The sequence below is a fragment of the Stegodyphus dumicola genome, chromosome 2 (genome assembly GCF_044657685.1).
Source record: "Stegodyphus dumicola isolate Sdum_Otavi_A_Nest chromosome 2, ASM4465768v1".
In the NCBI taxonomy this organism is placed as follows: domain Eukaryota; kingdom Metazoa; phylum Arthropoda; class Arachnida; order Araneae; family Eresidae; genus Stegodyphus; species Stegodyphus dumicola.
Genome location: NC_140769.1, coordinates 261,953,616 through 261,973,577, shown reverse-complemented (window position 1 = coordinate 261,973,577; position 19,962 = coordinate 261,953,616). Strand labels below are relative to the sequence as shown.

General features: G+C 34.8%; 1 protein-coding gene across 1 annotated transcript in view; it reads right to left on the bottom strand.

Annotated features, from left to right (window-relative positions):
- Positions 1–2,456: 2,456 nt before the first annotated feature.
- Positions 2,457–19,962, bottom strand: part of LOC118195936 (uncharacterized) — a 51,832-nt gene continuing 34,326 nt past the window's right edge. Inside the window, exons 7-13 of the mRNA XM_085812098.1 lie at positions 17,824–17,922; positions 17,571–17,669; positions 16,749–16,847; positions 16,489–16,587; positions 16,212–16,340; positions 14,355–14,385; positions 2,457–5,054 (exon numbers count right to left, since the gene is read on the bottom strand). Of these exons, the coding sequence (XP_085668224.1) occupies positions 4,984–5,054; positions 14,355–14,385; positions 16,212–16,340; positions 16,489–16,587; positions 16,749–16,847; positions 17,571–17,669; positions 17,824–17,922 (627 nt within the window). The 3' untranslated portion in view covers positions 2,457–4,983. The remainder of the gene's footprint in view (positions 5,055–14,354; positions 14,386–16,211; positions 16,341–16,488; positions 16,588–16,748; positions 16,848–17,570; positions 17,670–17,823; positions 17,923–19,962) is intronic.

The following is a 19,962-nucleotide window of genomic DNA, read 5'->3' as shown; positions in this document are numbered from 1 at the left end:
GTGTGTGTGTGTTTAATAAAATAGAATAATCTTTAACAAAAGTGAGTTTAGTTTTCATTATTTTTTAACCTTTAGCATCTTTTTATTGCAGAATTGTATTGTTGTTCCATGCAGAAAGGTTTTTAAGGAGTACTATCAGCAACCCCTATACCGACAATGTTAAATTGGCCATTTTCGATGTAACTTTTCTCAAATCTGCTGTAGATACACGCTTGAAATTTTTTTGTGTAATTAAAGTATACCTATCTGATTATACTGAAATGAGCTTTTGAAAAATTTTGAATTTTAGACTAATTTACAGAATGTTTTGTTAAACATGGTAAAATTTAGCACCTTTCTCACACAAAAAAAAAGGTTAAATTTTTTTTTCTTAGTAAATATTTACTAAAATATAGTAATTACTAATTTACTAAAATATAGTAAAATACTTAGTAATATTTACTAAAATGTGCTTTCATAAAAAGCACATTTTAGTAAATATTAGGAAACCTAATAAATAAGCCATAAAAATCTTAGATACCTGTGAGCATTAATTCCTGAGAAAAGGTACATCGAGTATAAAAAAAACCACGTTTGGAGAAAAACGCGTTTTTATGTAAAAATCCTCATTGATCAAAGCAGTCGATGATAAATTAAAACCAGATTTTTTACAGTTCTAATTTTCATAGAGATTAAAGAATGGTGTTTTTAGAAAGATAAAAGTGTAGAGAATCTGAAAGTGCAGAAATCCGAAATCACAATTTTTTTAAGATTTTTGGGTTCCAACATCCCTTAAGGAATCTCAAAAGGACAGTTGAAAGAAAACCGTCCGGGGAGAGACCGGTTTGTTTGAGTTGATTCCAGCGATCCCACTCCTTGTTCAATTCTTTCTGCTTTCTCCCCATATTTCCACACCGCTCTTGATTCATGCTCTTGATGCCTGTTCCGAACGCATTCATCAAAGTCATTGTTAATGAGCGGTAAATCGTTAAAAAGAACTGGTTCACTTTAGTGAGCGAACGATTCCAATCTAATTCCTTAAAGGAGCAGTTTTGCTCATGTCTATATGGAATATGAGAAAGTTTTGTTACAGGAGTATGAACGACGGCCACAAGGACACACAATCATTTCCAGAATGCAGTCATATTGAGAGAGCTGTGTAATTACTAGTTGGGATCATAGCCTCTATGAGTGTTCTTTTTTAAGCAGTTTTAGGGTTGCCATAAAATAGCAAGGAAAGGCAGGATTGCCACATTTGGCGACAAAATTGGCGATATACCATGGATGATTGGAGAACCTTCTGGAACGAATTTTTACCGGTTTAGTCCAGAATGTTCCCGAATACAAGCCGAAAGCTATATAAACCGTGCTGGTCTGCAGTCAGGAAGAGTGTCTCAGAGTGTGTGCCTCGTCTAGTGATAGTCAGTCATTGAGCGAGTCAGTCATTGAGCGAGTGTCTCGAAGTCTAGCGCTGAGTTAGTCGTCGAGTGCATCGAGAGAGTCTTTTAGTGCATCGCAAATTAGTGCATCATCGAGTTTTGTCTTAGACTGTGCTGAGTCCAGACCTATACTCTTGTGTATCGTTGAGTGCATCGCGTCGAGAGTCTCGAGAGTACGTGGAGTTCCGAGAACGACCAAGCAGAGTTGAGAGCTGTACTCGGGTGCTTTGCAGTGAAGCTGTCTCCACAGTTATTGCCTGACAGTGTGAAGGCTGTGTCGCTGAACGTGTCAGCGTGTTTATAACAGTTCGATGACTGTAAAAGTGATTTTGAAGCTATATGATTAATATTGATAAATAAAGTGTGTTTCGATACTTCATCAAGTGTCGTCGTTATTCACTCGAAATCTACGAACCCCGTACGAACGTGAACGAAGAAAATAACGTAAAAATTGGTGTCAGAAGAGTATAGAAATAACGTAACAATTGGTATCAGAAGTGGGATAAACGCAACAATATGTAGGTCAATAGCATTCTCAAATCGCAGATTATAATGCATGATTATTCTGACTTATAGAATATAATTTCTTGTGAATTAATAAGTTGTTATGGGAAAGCAATGTAGACAATATTTCTTTCAAAGTTGATATCAAAGTAAATAAAATTTTAATATATGAGAATTATCGATTATCAAATCTAGCTGCAATTTTCTATATGTGCAACAACACAGCTAAATTTATACTTTTCAATAAATTAAACAAATTTTGAATAATATTTTGGCTTAATTTGTTTTTAAATCTTATGATGTTTTAATGTATGCTTCAAAAACACCTCGTAACGTGCCACAAAATTTGTAATGATTAGAAAAACTATGCATTAATGTGTTAATACTTTGATATAATCAGACATAATTTCTTTCATGGTGACTTTGTTATATTATCTTATACAATAATGTATGTTAGCATTCAACTCTACATTTTTATGTTCAGTAAAACCTGTTTTCAGTTAAAGTAACTAAAGAAAACAAACCGTATTTCTGTTATGAAATTTATTTTATTAGTTTACAAAATACCATACAAAGTTTCCTATATTTATAATTTACATATTTGTCTTCTTTATCATTTTCTGAAATAAAAACAATCACAAAATAATATCGAAATTTTGACTAGACTATCAAAGTTCAACACGTTACAGTCGTATTAATTTATGCCTATATGATGACAGAAAATACCTATTTATATAAAATATAGTAAATAATATAGTTACAAATCTTTTTCATAGTTACTTAAATAAATCTGAACATGTTAGTTTATGAGAAGATGAAATATCACTGTACCATAAAATAATATAATTAAAAAGAGTAAAGAACATCCGGGATAAGATTTTCAATCCAATTCTTGAACTGAGTCAAGATTACTTAAACCAGTTTAAGGGGAATTGGCTTCAACTGCAATAAAGTCACTTCATAAAGAAGCAGTACAAGTGAGACAACCAGAGCAAACTTTCGTAAAACAGACCAAAAAAGAATTCACGCAACAACAAGAACAAACACTTGAAAAAAGAATTGATTGAATAAAATTCCAAAGAAATTTAGTTTAAAATACACTATAGTGTTAATTTTAAAAGATATCAAACTTCTCTCATTCTGATCCTATATCATTTTTACCATAACTAAGCATTTCCTAGCATATTCAATGCGAGGTCTTCATGTATAAAATAAACGATTTAATTAAGTTTTAGATACAACAACACAATTATCTTCTTGTTTTTCTCCATTAGTTTCGAAAATCAAAACTTTCATCCTTAATCTCAAAAGAACAAGAAGTCCGATTCATACATTGTCTCGAAAGCATAAAGTTAATACTTATGCTTGAAGATGCTTGAAGGTGACCCTTCATGTGTGCTTATGCTTGAAGGTGGCCCTTCATGTGTGTCTCATCTGTCTCCAGTCTGACGGTGTGTCTCCTTAACTTCTCTTCGCGTACTTTACTTTTTCTTCTTAATCATCAGATTAACATAATTGTAGCTAACTAAAAACTTTCGATTTTCACCTTTGTAATTGTTTTAAAGCCATTTAAACACTTTCTCCTTTTGAATAACGAATTGGTCTCCCTCAAGTGTCTTCTGATCGGACATCTTCCACCCCTCTGTTTTTCGGTCATTGACCCTTCATTTTAGCGATCATTGATCAAGGCTCAAGGCTCTTTAACAATTTTCGCTCAGATTACTGATTACCCTACCTTTCCCGAGAAAAGTGACATTAATCTACTTTTCTCGAGAAAAGTCAATGTTCCATTCTTCAATCAACGTGGCAATCAATTGTGCATCTCGTTTCCATGGCAACCCTGCACCGCGCATCCCAAGCAACTTCTGGACATTTTTCACAGTCTTGAACTAGCCGGCAACTTTCTCGAGAAAAGTGAGATTACTCTACCTTTCTCCGAGAAAAGGTATTGACGTTTTTTTCAATCACGGCAGCAACCAGCTTGCCTGCTCGTTTCCAGCATGTTCCAGCCAACTTCTGGTCGTTTTTCACAGACTTCTGTTAGCTGGCATCTTGCAGGGAATGTCATTCCTTTATATAACTTTATTTCTTTACTCTTCAGATGCTGGTTTCCATGGCAACTTAGCATCGCACGTGCCAGCCAACTTCTGTCGTTTTTAACTGATTTCTGTTAGCCGGCACCCAGCGGGAACAGTCATCCGATGAACTTAGCATAGCAAGTGTCAGCCACCTTCTGTCGTTTTTAACTGATTTCTGTTAGCCGGCACCCTGCGGGAACAGTCATCCGATGAACTTAGCATAGCAAGTGTCAGCCAACTTCTGTCGTTTTTAACTGATTTCTGTTAGCCGGCACCCTGCGGGAACAGTCATCCGATGAACTTAGCATAGCAAGTGTCAGCCAACTTCTGTCGTTTTTAACTAATTTCTGTTAGCCGGCACCCTGCGGGAACAGTCATCCGATGAACTTAGCATCGCACATGTCAGCCAACTTCTGTCGTTTTTAACTGATTTCTGTTAGCCGGCACCCTGCGGGAACAGTCATCCGATGAACTTAGCATAGCAAGTGTCAGCCAACTTCTGTCGTTTTTAACTAATTTCTGTTAGCCGGCACCCTGCGGGAACAGTCATCCGATGAACTTAGCATCGCACATGTCAGCCAACTTCTGTCGTTTTTAACTGATTTCTGTTAGCCGGCACCCTACGGGAACAGTCATCCGATGAACTTAGCATAGCAAGTGTCAGCCAACTTCTGTCGTTTTTAACTGATTTCTGTTAGCCGGCACCCTGCGGGAAAAGTCATCCAATGCTTCAGAACATCTTATGTCTTGTCCAGTCTCAGGACATGATTCGTTAGATTTTCATTAATTTGTGATGTAAAAACGAAAACAAATATGATAATATTTTTAATCTATGAGGAAAATTAAAGCATGAGTCCTCCAAGTTAACATCATTTCTCTTTCGCAATTTTTATTTCATATTTTTAAGCATATTGATTAACTCTCAAAATTCGCATCTACTATAACATTATTAATGATTTAATTGCAGTTTCAAATTTTCAAATTTATTGCTGTGGGTGTTCCAGGAACTCTGTCTCTGAAATAAACTCCCACAGCCTTGGAATCTCTAATTCACCTGAAAGGAAAGAAAATATTACTTTTTAAAATACTGTTTTTTTTTAATTCTTTTTATACAACTAATAAACGTAGATTTAAATTTATAGAAACTGCTAACATTTTTAGTTTCAGCACGTTTTTCAAAATAATTATTTCTATCATAATTAAAAAAGTATGTGCTTCATTAAAATAATTTTCCAATTTAGAAAGACGTTATTAAAGGAAAAAGCTTCGTAAGTAATGTGAATGATACGTTTAAAAATTTAATTGCTATATTCATGAATACTGCTGTAATCTTCAGTTTGTGATTTAATAATCATAAAACCACCCATCAAGTTATATTTATATAGAGAAAAAAGAAATGTTTCTCTTATTATAAACTCAAAAATGAATTTGAAGAAAACCGCTTAACACAGTTTAAATCATCGCAACAACAATTTGTAAGCTGGGCACACTTTGGGTGCTTAATTGGACGAAAATGGAGAAAAAATTATAAAAATTAAATCATTTTTTAGGGAACAAAATCTATTTTTTCAACTAGAAATGGATGGATGGATAAAATACTATTATTTTTATCGATATTACATGTGTCGATGATCTTATACATTTCTTAACATGGTAGTCCATTATCTTTCTATCGTTCTGACAATTTTTAGAACGAAGCATTCCATTAATACTTTTTGCCTAAAATCATGACTGATTTTTCCAGTTCCAAAAAGAAATAAATACATTCTTTGATAATGAAACAAAAGACCAAAATCTTGAAAAATTCAAACTTAAATTATAAGTGTTGTTGATAATTTATTAAGCAGGCACACTGAATATAATGCTGAAACCCTCACCATTTTTATTGATAAAGAGTCTACTGAAAGGATCATTAAGTTCTCATAAATAAGAAATCAACATACAAAAAAAGGGTTACGAAGGAAACTATCGCAACAAATCGTCGTGAAGAAGTCCACGAAAGCATCGTGGGAGAAAGGGAAGCAAGGAGAAAGCATCGCAGTTTTAAAACATGGCGGTATAAAACATCTTCGTCGAAAACAAAACAGTTCAAAAACATCGGAGTTTTAAAACATCGTGGGACGACATCGCAGACATGTGGTTTTGAAGCTTTAAAAGTTGTAAATGTATATTCGTATAATGATTTGTGAGCGCAAGAGGGAATGAGGAATATTTTTATCACTATTTTTCCTATTTTTGAATTAATTAATAATTTTTGCTGAGAACGTAAAAAAGAAGCTTTTGCTCTCAAAACCGTGAAATGAACTAATTAATTAAACAATTTTAATTGAACTGAACAAATTAATTAAAACAATTTTAATATAAGTAACTTTATGTAGTTGCTCCTCTTTAATTTTCTAATCTTTTTAAGGCTATATTTTTCATGAAAACTACCACTAGAACTTAATAAAAAAGCTTAATTAAATAATGGTTAATTCTATAAGTTTAAAATAATTCTTTAAATTCTATGCCTAACAATAATTTTCCTTCTCATTTTCAGTTTCTGAATGCTTGTTTCCTTCTTGCGTTTAAAGCAAAAAATAATTAATTCAAAGTAAAAATATTACTCCTTCCCTCTTGCGCTCACAAATCATTATGCAAATGTACATTTTCAACTTTTAAAACAAAAAAAATATTTGTCTGCGATGTCATCGTCATGCAATGACTTGTACGTGCTTCATTTGTTACCACGATATACATAGTGTCTCAAAAGATCTTTGCCTGACTTAACATGCTGGTCTGTCATACCATGGCAAAACCTTTATAGAATGAAGTATTTTCTTGATCTGCCTGATTTATAAAACTTATGTTTCACTGCTTTACTCTGTTGTTAATCAGAAATATATAACAGAACTCATGTTTTATTTCAATTCCCGTGTGTTACATAGCACTGACTATAAATAACAAATGGTAAATCTCAATGTGACTCAGTCATTTTCATGAAAGTTCATCTGTATTAGTATGTTACTTTATGTATCAGGGTCAATGTTCCTTCTTACCTTCTTCAGGAACATGCAAGGACCTGACTCGGAACAGAGAGCTTACTAAAGCTATGTTCAAAACTGTTGGAAGTAAACAGGATACACAAGAAGTGTATACAAAACCCTTTATTTTCTCTATTTACAATAACTTCCGTACTTCGGAATACACTGACCCGCTACTTGGGGTCTAACGTAAAATATAAAAATAGAACTAAACTCTAATTTAACTTTAAAATAATAAACGTGGAAGATTGGCCTTATATTAACAGGAAGCGTATGTAGTACAGAGAACTGTGAACACTACAATACGTTCAAAATTTATCAAGAGGATTAAAACCTCTGGCCTGGAAGGCAACCAGCAACTGCGTAACTTCTAAGGTAAGCGGCCTGCTTCGACTCACTGCTTCCTCTCTCTCGCTTGGCAAAAAGCCACAACTTAAATACTTGGCGTTCGCCAGACAAACTTTGCATAAAAACCTTAACGCTTATAATTCTGGCCGGAAGTAGAAAATAAGAAGTGGTAGTAAAGATTTAAAATAAAATAAACGTTAGTAAAACTTAAGATCCTTACATATGTAGTGCCAATTTTATTAAAAGTCCATTGATAATATATTGTTATATTCTGCACAACTTGAACCCTTGTATAGACATAAAGAATTCTTTTATTAACTGGTTTCAGTTGATAGTACTATGGCAACATTCTGCGTCAAATTGATTGTAAATCATTATCTTCTTCAGAATTGCATCACATAGCTCATGCATCATTCTGTATTCTGTATGTCATATGGCACTGACTATTTATATAAGTTGCTACGTTTTGATATGTCATTGTTTTACCTCTGTCAGTTTGTATGAATCAGCGTGTCATCATTATACTATGCATATTCATCATGTATTTTCTAGTATAAATTTAACTTTTGTACAAATTTAACATTACTACAAATTTAACTCTTGTCATGGTCATATAGTTTTTCTTTTACTGTCTGTCTTTTGATGATAATACTATAGTAACACTCAGTGTAACTCGTTGATTTATATTATAATGCTGTCGTACATGCAACTCTGTACAATGTTTTGTGATTTGACATTCTGATTTTTAACATTGATTGATTATTTAGTTTTTCATTCTCATTGTATTCTCTTTGTGAATGCCAGCTTAATTTGTCTGTTTCAATTGTTGTATACCCGCAAGGATGCTCACCCTTTTTAATCATGTACATAAATTTAGTATATTAGTTTTGTATAAATATGAACCTAATGTAGCCGGAAGGCAAAAGATGACATTGTATTAATTATGGAACATATGTATTTGTAATCTTGAATTTCGTTCAATAAATGCTCGCATGATCTGCCGGCCTCTCCTGAGGCGGTGGGTCGCTGGTGGTAGATTTCTCCGCGGGCTGAATATTATTCCGATAGTAATCCTAAGGACGGAAGTTCAGCTCGCGGCGCACTGCCATACCATGACAAACAAGATTTACATAGGAGCTTGTGTCTGAAAATGCAAACAACAACCGCCAGAGGGCAATGTTTGCTGGCTTATGGGAGAGTGGGGCAAGTGTGATCGCTTCAGGCGAGGGCGTTGCAGAAGAAATATGAACCTGTTCACTAACTTAGTTCTTTATGGACATTTTGTGGAAACGATGTTTGCCAGATCTGATCGTTGACATTCCAGCAGCTACTCGCCGAAATATCTAGTTTCAGCATGATGGAGCACCTGCACATTTTAGCAGCACTATGCGGGAACACCTCGGTAGAACATATTTTGATTGATGGATTGGCAGAAGCGCACCATCTGCATGGCCACCACGCTCCCACGATCTGACTCCCCTGGATTTATGCCTTCGGGGATACATGAAGTCTATGGTATAGAGATGACCACAACATCGGCTCAGGCAAGGCGTCGTCTTGCAATGCTGGTTCCCGCGCAGGGCGCTACCCCGTGAATAACATTGTAGCCGATTTTCTAACACATGAAAGTTCGAAATTTTTTTTAACACGGTCCACAAAAGTACTTGGGGATGAGTGACAATAAAAATCACATAAGAGTTCAGTAAAGATGTGAAAGAAAATCTGAAACAGTCTTTGTAGCCGAACGAATCCAATAGCTAAGCCGGTCGAGACGCTTGGAAGTGAAGAGATGTACAAGGTAAGTGCGCAAAAGTAATGCCTTTTATCACCAAAATCAGTGCTTCACAGTTAACATGTATTATAAACATAGACACATGAGTACAACAGATAATATATACTAGACACAAAAGTACTGCTAAATATAGGTACACAGAATAATGCACAATACAAAAAATAAGAGTAAAGAATTTTTTTTTTTTTTTTTATTTTTTGGCATATTTTAAGGTTTTTTTTTTTTTTTTTTTTTTTTTTTTTTAAGTAAATATATACACTATTTACAAAATTTAAGGGAGGTGCCTGAGTACCGAACGAGGCCGTTTCTTATTTACATTGCTTACAAAGTCATAGTAAAGAATAGGGATAGCAGGATTATGCACATTGCTAATGGTATCATAAATTTTTTTGCCAGTTTGGCAAAATACACTTGAATTTCAGAAACTTTGAGCTCACGGTGTATGGCCGTGTTTCTTATGAACCAACGGTTTTTAGCCACTTCACGGAGAACAACATTTTGTAACACTTGAATCTTTTTAATAGCCGTAGGGCAGGCATATCCACAAACAGGGCAGGCATAAGTAAGCACAAGCCGCAAAATGGTCTTATAGATCAGCAACTTGCATTCTAGAGATAACGCCGAGTTCCGAGCAATTAAGGGGGAAAGTGTACTCTTACGTACTCGAAACGTAGAGATAATATGTGTAATGATTGGGGTCCATGTGAGTTGGTCATCTAAAATAACGCCAAGGTAGTGGGTGTGCTTGGTCCAGGGGATTGATTCTCCAAACATTTGGAGCTAAACATCCATGTTGATGCCCTTTTTTCTTCTGGTGAACAGAATGGCATCCGATTTTTGTACATTAATTTGTATCTTCCAGGCCATTAGCCAAGATTACAGTGCATGAATGTGGTTTTGTAGTGTTGTAATGACTGAGCTAAAATATGCACTTTGTGAAAGAATCGCAGTGTCATCTGCATAGAGTGCGAATGTGGTGTATGGTGTCTGTGGGATGTCGCTCGTATAAAGATTGAATAAAAGGGGCCCGAGAAGAGATCCCTGGGGGACGCCAGCCTGGGTAGGTCTGGGGGTGGATATTGTGTTGTTGACACGAACGACAAATTGCCGACCTATAAGGTAAGAACTTAAGATGTTGGCGAGGTAACCTGGTATTCCCAGGTTAATGAGTTTGTGGAGTGAACCCCCAAGCCAGACACGACCTTTGGCCACATCGAGAAACAGAGCAGCGGTGATAGAATTTTCTTGCATGCCCTTGGAAATTAACTCCGGAATACGGTGCAATTGGTGAACAGTGGAGTGTTTCCTTCGGAAACCGTGCTGCTCATTGATCGGAAATCGTGCTGCTCATTGATCGGAAATTGTGCTGCTCATGACCACAACATCGGACATGGATCTCGCCGCCAGGATCGCGGCAGCTGTCCGTGACACACCTGTCCACTTTGAACGGGTCTGTGAACCCATGCGTCGATGTTAGGAAACATGGAATTTGGCGAATGGAAGGAATGTTGAAGATCTTTTATATGATTTAACCGTGTTCTGCAATAAATGTCATATTAATACCGCTTTCGATATCTTTCTTTCTTCCCCTCTATGCTTGCGAACAATGCCCTCTAGCTGTCGCCGTTCGCATTTTCGGACACGAGTTCCTATGTAAATCTTGACTGTCGTATGATATGACAGACCAGCATGGTAAGCTTAGCACCGAACTTTTGAGACACGCTGTATTTTACGACGATGTTTTAAAATCGAGATGTTTTTGAATAGTTTGATATTCGACGACGATGTTTTCTTCTTTCTGACTTTTCTTCCACGATATTTTGTTCTACGGTGTTTTTTCTTTGTGTTGTTTTCTCCACGACGATTTTGTCCGCGATGATTTTGTAGCAATGCCTGCGGCGAACAGCAGCAAAACAGAAGTAAACTAAGAAGTTAAAGAAAGGGGAATTTTGTAAGGTATTACAGAAACTTTTTCAGATCATCAGATTTTAATGATCGCTCAAAAGGACACATTTAAATTTTATTGTAATTCATCAGTAGAGATTATCGATAGGGATGGTGACTTGGAATAAAGAAACATGTTATAGGACATTAAATGACTATGGGCATTTAGACTATAGGAACGTTATATATCTTCGATATATTTAAAAAGTGAAAATATATGCAATGTAATTTTATAAAAATGCCTAATAGTATTCTATAGCTATATCATAAACTAAATGCATTTTGCTTAAATCAATCATATTACAAAGTGGAAAAATATTATTTTATGCTATACTATATTCAGGATCTACATCTATTACTTTTAAATAGCTTAGTTTGTTCATCAGTAACAGGCAGATTAAATTTGAAAGATAAATATCTTACATTCTCCCGAATGGCAACGTACTAAGTGAAAAGAGAATTAGTAAAATAAAGCCAAATAACGCAAAATCTTTTTTTTTTTAGACTAATAGCCTAAAAATTAAGAAAGCTCCGTACACATTCAAGATAACTACGTATTGAAGAAGTAATATTAACTAAAACAGCAAACTGAAGAACAAATATTGGAGATAATGACGTAACGAAAGTTAGCGTAGTTTGCATAAATTTGCAAACGAACTCAATTCTAAGCTGTATTTTGCCTTCAGTTTTAAGGAAATTTTTCATAGTTTTTTTTGCACATTTTGTCAACAGATGGCGCCAGGAGCTTTCCTACCTGTTGTTTTCACGCAAGTACAGCCCCTTCCACTACTATTTCGAGATCATGGAGGTAGAAAGTTAGATGGCGTGGCCCTAAACCGGTTTCCCCATACCCTGATTTGAAGCACTGGCGATCATTTCTTTGGTGACCAAAACATTGGGTAATTTACCATTGAGTTCAATGGGTTTTGACACGATCGGATGTAAATATTTTGTAAATACTTCGTAAATATGCATATAAATGTATATATTTTCTTTTCCTATAATACTTCAGAGTCCTAAGTATATGAAAAGAATACATTTTTAAACAACATTTCATTCTGAACTGAATTAAATGCTATACTTTTCACAGAACAGTTTGCTCAGAATGGTTTAATTTGAAATATTTTCACAAGTTTTCGTTAATTACATTAGAAAAAAAAATTAAGGTAATTCGATTTGATTCGGTTAAGGATTACAAAAATTAAGATCAAAGTTTATTGCATATTTAAAATTATGCATTATTTCTTTTTTATTTATAGAGATTCTTCCTAAAATGCTTTCTCAAATATGACATGATTTTTTAGCTTCTCAGGTATCTTTTAAATCGAAAACTATAAGTCAGTTTATAATTAATGCTCTATTCGGTCCATTTCAAATTAGAGCACCTGTTAATTTAATAACGAAATACTTTAAATAGTACTTAATTTTCTCTGAATATTTCTGAAAGGGAATACAGTAAGGATTATTTTTTAAATATTACTTAAAACTTGTAACTGACTTATTATAAAATGTAAGGGGAATAATTCTTTTAATTATACTTATTAGATTTTTTTACCCTTAATTTCAACAATACATATTCCAAAACTCTTCTTTATTACTTTTTTAAATACGCATCTCATAGCATTTGCTTTACAATACCTTTTAACAGATTGCTTTCCATTACGAACAATTCTTGCTTAACTAGTTTTATAATGTATTTGTCAACAGGATGTCAATTTATGTTTACAATTCAATGTTAAGGTTATTATATATTTAGATAATATTTATAATCATTATAAATTTAGATACATTTAATAATTAGATTTCTTCACAGTAACTTTCACAGTTATTTATGAATGAATAAATCCTTCATTTCAAATACATTTATAAATAATTTAATAAATATTTACTTATTTTGTTAAAGGCAGATACATGCTTTTTGGAAGCACATGCATAAATACGCATACATATTTCATATTTTTCATTTCCGGCATGTGGAAATCTTTAATTTCTGTGCATTCACTATATTTTTCGAGTAAACTAATTTACACTAAATTTAAAAAGTACATGTTACAATAATATGTGGATATGAAAAAAAAATTAATTTTATTTGAAACATAAAATAAAAGTAGCGAATACCGTATTAAGGGTATCGAAAAATGTATACAATTTTAAAAGTACGGTGAGGTATTTTTCATTCTTTAAGCATAACTTTTTTGCTAAAATCTATATTTTTATAGTTCAATAGCTGAGAATTTTATGAAACAAATTCATAATCAAAATCGCTATTGTTAGTTATCGAAAAATAACCAAGATGTGGTTTTTGCGTAAATGTCGCTAAACTATACAAATTGTTATTATCCATCATACTAGGAATGTTTCTTTTATGCGGAATTGTCAGGTTTTTCGATTTGTATGGAACTGTCGTGTGTCGAAATTCTATCAGAGCGCTGTCAAGCGAGCTTCTGAATGTAAACAAATAACACCCCATCTGGTGACCGAAGCTTCGGAACAGTGCTTCACATCTAATGCCGATTTGACCACTCCTTCCTTTCTTAACTCCATGTTCGAGATAGATATTTCGACGGTGGTGGGCCTTCTCCGACATTCCCAGTCCTGCAGCTATTCTAAATGTATATTGCTATGCTATTTTTAAAATTTTTGTAATTTTGCTCTTGAATTGCATATAGGGTAAGTGTAAAGAAAATGAAGCTTGAAAAAAGTTAAAAAGCCAAAAAAAATTGGTTAGTAGGAGCGAGTGTAACAACAGCCTGGTAGACTGCGTGCCCAACGAGAACGTAAAAAACCTTAACAAACACTTTTGGCAACAGTTAAAAATCTAAAATTTTGCAATTTTTTTATTATATTGATCTTTTGTATTATAATTATTTATATATTTATTTCAAATATTCGCAATTCTTTTCACACTCATTCTTTCATAAATGTGCACATATTATATTCTTTCAAGTAATATTCAGAGGCGAAAAGATCACGTCCTCTTTATATAGTAAAACGCACAGAATGTTGTTGGCAGTCCTGAACTACAGTTCAATGATCAATCTACTACTACCGGTCACCTATGACCGACGCTACTGAAATAACCAGTCATCGGTTACCGGTGACCTCCATGGTGACTAATGTGTTAAATCATTTATCAATGCACGACTATCTGAATTAGCTGAGACATTAGAAAGGACAAAGGTTTCACATGCGAAACTAAATTTTATTTAAATTCAAATTCACACTAAAATATTAAAAGTTTACTTACCAAAATCTTCCAGATCTGGTAATGGTGAAATCTGAAAAAAAAAAAAAAATAAAAATAAAGACAAATATTAAGAAATCCATTTGTAAATACAATAAATGCGCATCTACAATGAGCATCCGTGATTATAATAACTATTAACTTAGCGTGCTTGATTTTTAGATACTACAGTAACCCTTACCGAGCATGGCGCGATTTCGTTTATATACGTTATCTTAATTGCTTCCATTTAATTTATCCAAAGCTAGACTTTCATTCATACGCGTTTCAACGTTCATTCATCAGTATTGAATGTTTACTGCCACCAACTCTGGCCAAAAGTTATCAATAATTTTAAAGGACTTCTATCGACTAAAAATGAAGTTAAAGAAATCATACGAATTGTAAAAGCAATTTTCGGCGAAGGATTTTCAGATATGCAAGAAGTTGAAGTCAAAGAATTAATCGAGAATGATAATGATAGTGAAATGACGACTGAAGATCTGGATTATCTTTCAAACCAACCGACAGGGTGACAACGCTACTGAAGAAGAAGGAAAAACGCTTTTAAACTACAGGAAGCTAAATGAACTGCTTGACTTTAAGATGGAGATTGACTCAAGTGAAGAAAGCAGAGGACACTTATGAGCGACATTGAAAAACTCCGGGCTTCTCACCGCGAAACTTTTAAAGAGTTTTATCAGTCATTGTCCCAAGTAAAAAATCACCAATTTGTTTTAAAAAAAATAATGGCGTTATACACTTATTAAGCACTAATAAAATTCCTTTCAATTAACATTAGTTTCATTTTATCCTTTTACTCTGGACGCCATTTAAGTTTGTTTAACTTGCACAAATTTTCTTAATCTGAGTTTTACCTAACTAATCTTTTTCGTTGAAAGTTAACTTAACGGAACACAGTTTTTATGTACTGTACAAATGCGATTTAAGTTGCGACAGCAAATGTGAAGGCACTTGTTTAATCAGGATCAATTTAAATTGAAAAAAAATGACATCAGTTCTTTTTTTTTTATTATTCGTCAAATACTTCCTTTACACTGATATCATTAAACGATACATAAGTACATCGTTCATGGACCCAAGAATTCCAAAATAACATAATTTGGAAAATCAAATGACTTCATTTTCAAAAGAAAGTTCAAATCATTTGAATTTGGAACATCAATTGTGAAACTCACTTTGATGTGCTACTGATCGGTCCCATCCCACTGTTATTTAAAAACTGGTACCTAAAGAACCTGTGATTTCTTATACCAGAGGCAATTTTAAGATACTGGTTTCTATAAGTAATATTTTCCAAGCAAAGTAATAATTTCATAACCGTTGGTATATCGTAGCAATTAATGAGGAGAAAATTATTCTTATAGCTTTCAAAAGTATTTTATATATGCAAGTACATAGTTATTAATTTATGAATAATCATTTTTAGATTTATAAATGTCAACAAATCGTCTGAGGAAAAATATATAAAGACACTTGCGCGCCATATAGGTGCCAATGCGATTCTGCCCAATTCCCTCTCCCGCAATTTTAAGGAAGTACACACCGGATGGCGGATTTGAAGTTCTCTTATGCCTCATCCCCTAACACCAGTCCAGGCGAGATGTTTCGGTTCGCCAATTATTAAAAGCGTCCCCATGACCGAAAGACACTATCCACTTACAAAAACACATGCCTTCTCCGGGATTCGAATCCAGGCCCAATGAAACGGCAGTCAGAGTAACTAAGTGCTATCTCTTTTGGGCGGCAGTTTTAAATGTTCACTTAAAGAAATCCATGCATAATTATTAAACCACAAACCTATCCAGAAACCATAATGGTCATCTTATAACGTTATCTAAATACAAATTTGACACTTACATTGAATGCCTCCCTGGTTCCGTCAGATAATGGAGAGGGTAAAAACTGGTCAAAATCAGTATTTTGTTGTAGGAATTCACTGCCAGAAGGAGAACTGGCCAAATCCGTTTGAGCGCATCCCAATGAATTCTAAAATTTATTTTAATTGTTGAATACATTTTTAGAAAGATTTGAATGTTAAATAATTAATGCCACTCATAAATATAAAACCACAAAGCTATCCAGAAACCTTAATAGTCATTTTATAACTTTATATAAATAAATAATTGAAACTTACGTTGAATGCGTCTCTGGTATGGTCAGACACGAGAGAGGTTAGGATATCACTTCTGGAAGGAGAACTGCCCCAAGCCGTTTGAGAGGATCCCAATAGGTACTAAAAAATAGTTCTTAATAAACATTCGAATCTTTTGAAAACATTTTCAGCAAGTATTAAATGTTGAATGAATGAATACCGTACAGAATTATTAAACCAGAATACTATCCAAAAATCATAATGTCATTTTATAACTTTATAAATAAATAATTAAAACTTACGTTGGGTGCCTCTCTGGTGTGGTCAGGTACTAGAGAGGTTACGATTTCACTTCTAAAAGGAGAAGTGTCCCAAGCCGTTTGAGAGGATTCCAGTGAATACTAAAAAATATTTCTTAATAAACATTCGAATCTTTTGAAAGCAAGTATTAAATGTTGAATGAATGAGTACCATACAGAACTATTAAACCGGAATATTATCCAAAAACCATAATGTCATTTTATAACTTTGTAAAGTTGCGCGCTTCCAACCTGCACGCAACAAAGTGGTGACGGCTGAGAACAGGAAATAGACCAAAGTCTTGAGAAGGGTTTAAATCCCTTTTATTCAACTTTAGAAGTTACAAATGCGTGCTCTTGACGCTCATAAACTACGCCGACCCGGCGATAAAATAAAAATAAGAAACTAAAAAGAGATACTAACAAGTGACTAACTACGAGGCTCTCTAAACGTAACTAACCTCACCGCGTTCTAAAATACCGCTGATAATTCAGCAAACTCTGAATATTACGTTGAAAGATTAACAATTTGTCGAGGCAAGCACACGGGCCGAAACGCGTGATTCTTCAATTTCTAACTAGCCACCTCCACACTCGTGAAGCAAGAAAGCCCACTTTCGAACTCGTTTCCTTTCTATTTAACTCAGAATACTTCCGCTGATAATTTGAATCTTTGCGCGTTCTACTAAAATTTACATACTCTGGCATTGGCAATTCCAGGGGAAAGTAAGGCTTGACAGGAAAGATAGTTTAAACTTAAAATAAATGTTAGTTAAAATAAATATAAACCCTACAGCTTTATATAAATACATAATTAAAACTTACGTTGGCTGCCTCTCTGGTGTGGTCAGGTACTAGAGAGGTTACGATTTCACTTCTAAAAGGAGAAGTGTCCCAAGCCATTTGAGAGAATTCCAATGAATACTAAAAAATATTTCTTAATAAACATTCGAATCTTTTGAAAGCAAGTATTAAATGTTGAATGAATGAATACCATACAGAATTATGAAACCAGAATATTATCCACAAACCATAATGTCATTTTATAACTTTGTATAAATACATAATTAATACTTACGTTTGGTGCCTCTCTGGTGTGGTCAGATACTAGAGAGGTTGGGATGTCACTTCCAGAAGGTGAACTGGCGCAAGCCATTTGAGGGTATTGCAATGAGTACTGAAAGATATATTTTAAAGTGTTAAGGAAATTTCAGCAATTCTGAAATTTTGAATGTGTGAATATTAAGCATATTAATTATTAAGCCATTTGAGGATTTCGCATTAAATACTAAGAGGTTTTTAAAACACGTTCACATTATTATCATCAAATTTTAAATACTGAATTAATGAATATGATATATATTTTTTTAATCCAGAAATCTATTCAAAAATAATAATGGCCATTCAAACTACTAAGAACGTTAAAACATAAACCAAAGCAAAGCTCATTCAAAGGGCAAAGCTTTCACAGAGATGTCTAATTATTCCGAACTCAAGCTGAACTAAACAAATCCTACTGATGCACTCTCTGAATTACGGTTACAGTTACATAGGGGATCAATTACAGTTATTCAGTTACAGTACTCATAATGTTATACGGGGACCGGACAAAAAATGGTCGCAAATGATTGCAAGTTCGGCGACTTTTGGCAATCTGTCGCCAAATTTGAAGACAAAATCTGCTCGTAAAATCCTCCGTAGCTTGGAGATATCTTGCCGATATAGCCATTTACTCAATGTTAAAAAAGTCTTCCCTCTGTATGCATACTTTTCCGGCAGATCATCTTCTCTCTCAAGCTTTTCATGTTACATTATACAGAAAAATACAGCAATTTTACATGTAATTTCGCAAAAATTGTCTATCCATGTACGAAATTCGTAATGTTTTCCTCTTCCCAAGGTCTCTCTGTTCCGCTGAGTACAATGGCTGGATAGAAAGCCATAGTTTCAACCAGGGAAAATTAATGCAAGACTAAAACAATAATTTCACTAAATAACATAAAACACATTAAACACTAATTCAATAAAGGAGTACACACATGCTCTTATACTATTTACATTATGTACACTATGTACTATGGCCATAGTAATGATCTAGCCTATCGTAACGAACGACTTTAGGCTTAGAATTCGATGACGTACGGTTCCAAACTACGACGTCGTTCAGCCTGTTTGTTTTCAGCCTCGCGGTGACTGTAGTTTAAGACAGACAGACGCACCAGACAACATAGACCTTCGGCCCAGGTCTGACTTGCGGACACATACAGATATCTATGGTCCCTCATCCTCGCGGGCGCAACCCTTGCAGTCGCCGCCCGGCTTTATACAAAGCAGTGGACAGAACGAAGCATGATATGAAAGCAGCAGATATGAAAAGAACTTAGTTTGCCTCCGGGCACCACTCCATCGGCCAAACAATCGTAGATATGAGTGCTCTGTCCACTCAGTCACTCCCCGTCACGAGAACTGAATGGGGTCAAACCCCCCTGAAAATTAGGTCAACGATCTCTGATCTAGCCCCACCGCAGCCGAAGGAACAGACACGACAGTACCAGTACGGTCCCTGCCAAGCCTGAACCAACCTGAGTACAATACTCGGGTTCTAGTCCTGTGAAGCCAAATTATATACCCCATTGGTTGAAACTGCCTAGGTACAGATCCTAACTAGTACTTCCCAGGCATTCTCCTGAGTCAACCCCTCGGGGGGATGTAATTTAGGACAGAATCCTTTCCTTCGAATCGGACTTCATAACCACACCTTGCCACGTTGGTTAATTCGATGTCCTGTAGCTCCAGTGTCATAGCGGGTCTTCATCTTCTCCGCCGAAAGGTCAAGTTGACTCGCTCTCTTGCAAAATTCTGTATCGCTTCAAAACTTGCCTAGAGATCTTGGATGTACGCTTCAGGAGATGAAAGTGCATCCGGAGAATAACCAAACAAGAATTCGCCATTCAGACGTACTATACAACCAAAGATCATCTGCGATAGGAATACCCAGTAGTCTTGTGGACAGCACTGCCACAGGACAGCAAAAATATTGATAATTTCTTGTCCCAGTGCTTTTGGTTTTTGAAAATCAGCAGCGAGAGGTTGTTAAGGATGGTTCTATTAAATATCTCTACCATGCCGTCTGAATCAGGATATGTGAGTTTTGTCGATTCCGAGTAGCCTTGCAGAGCTCTTTAATTACAGCCGAGAAAAAATTTCTTTCTTCCTA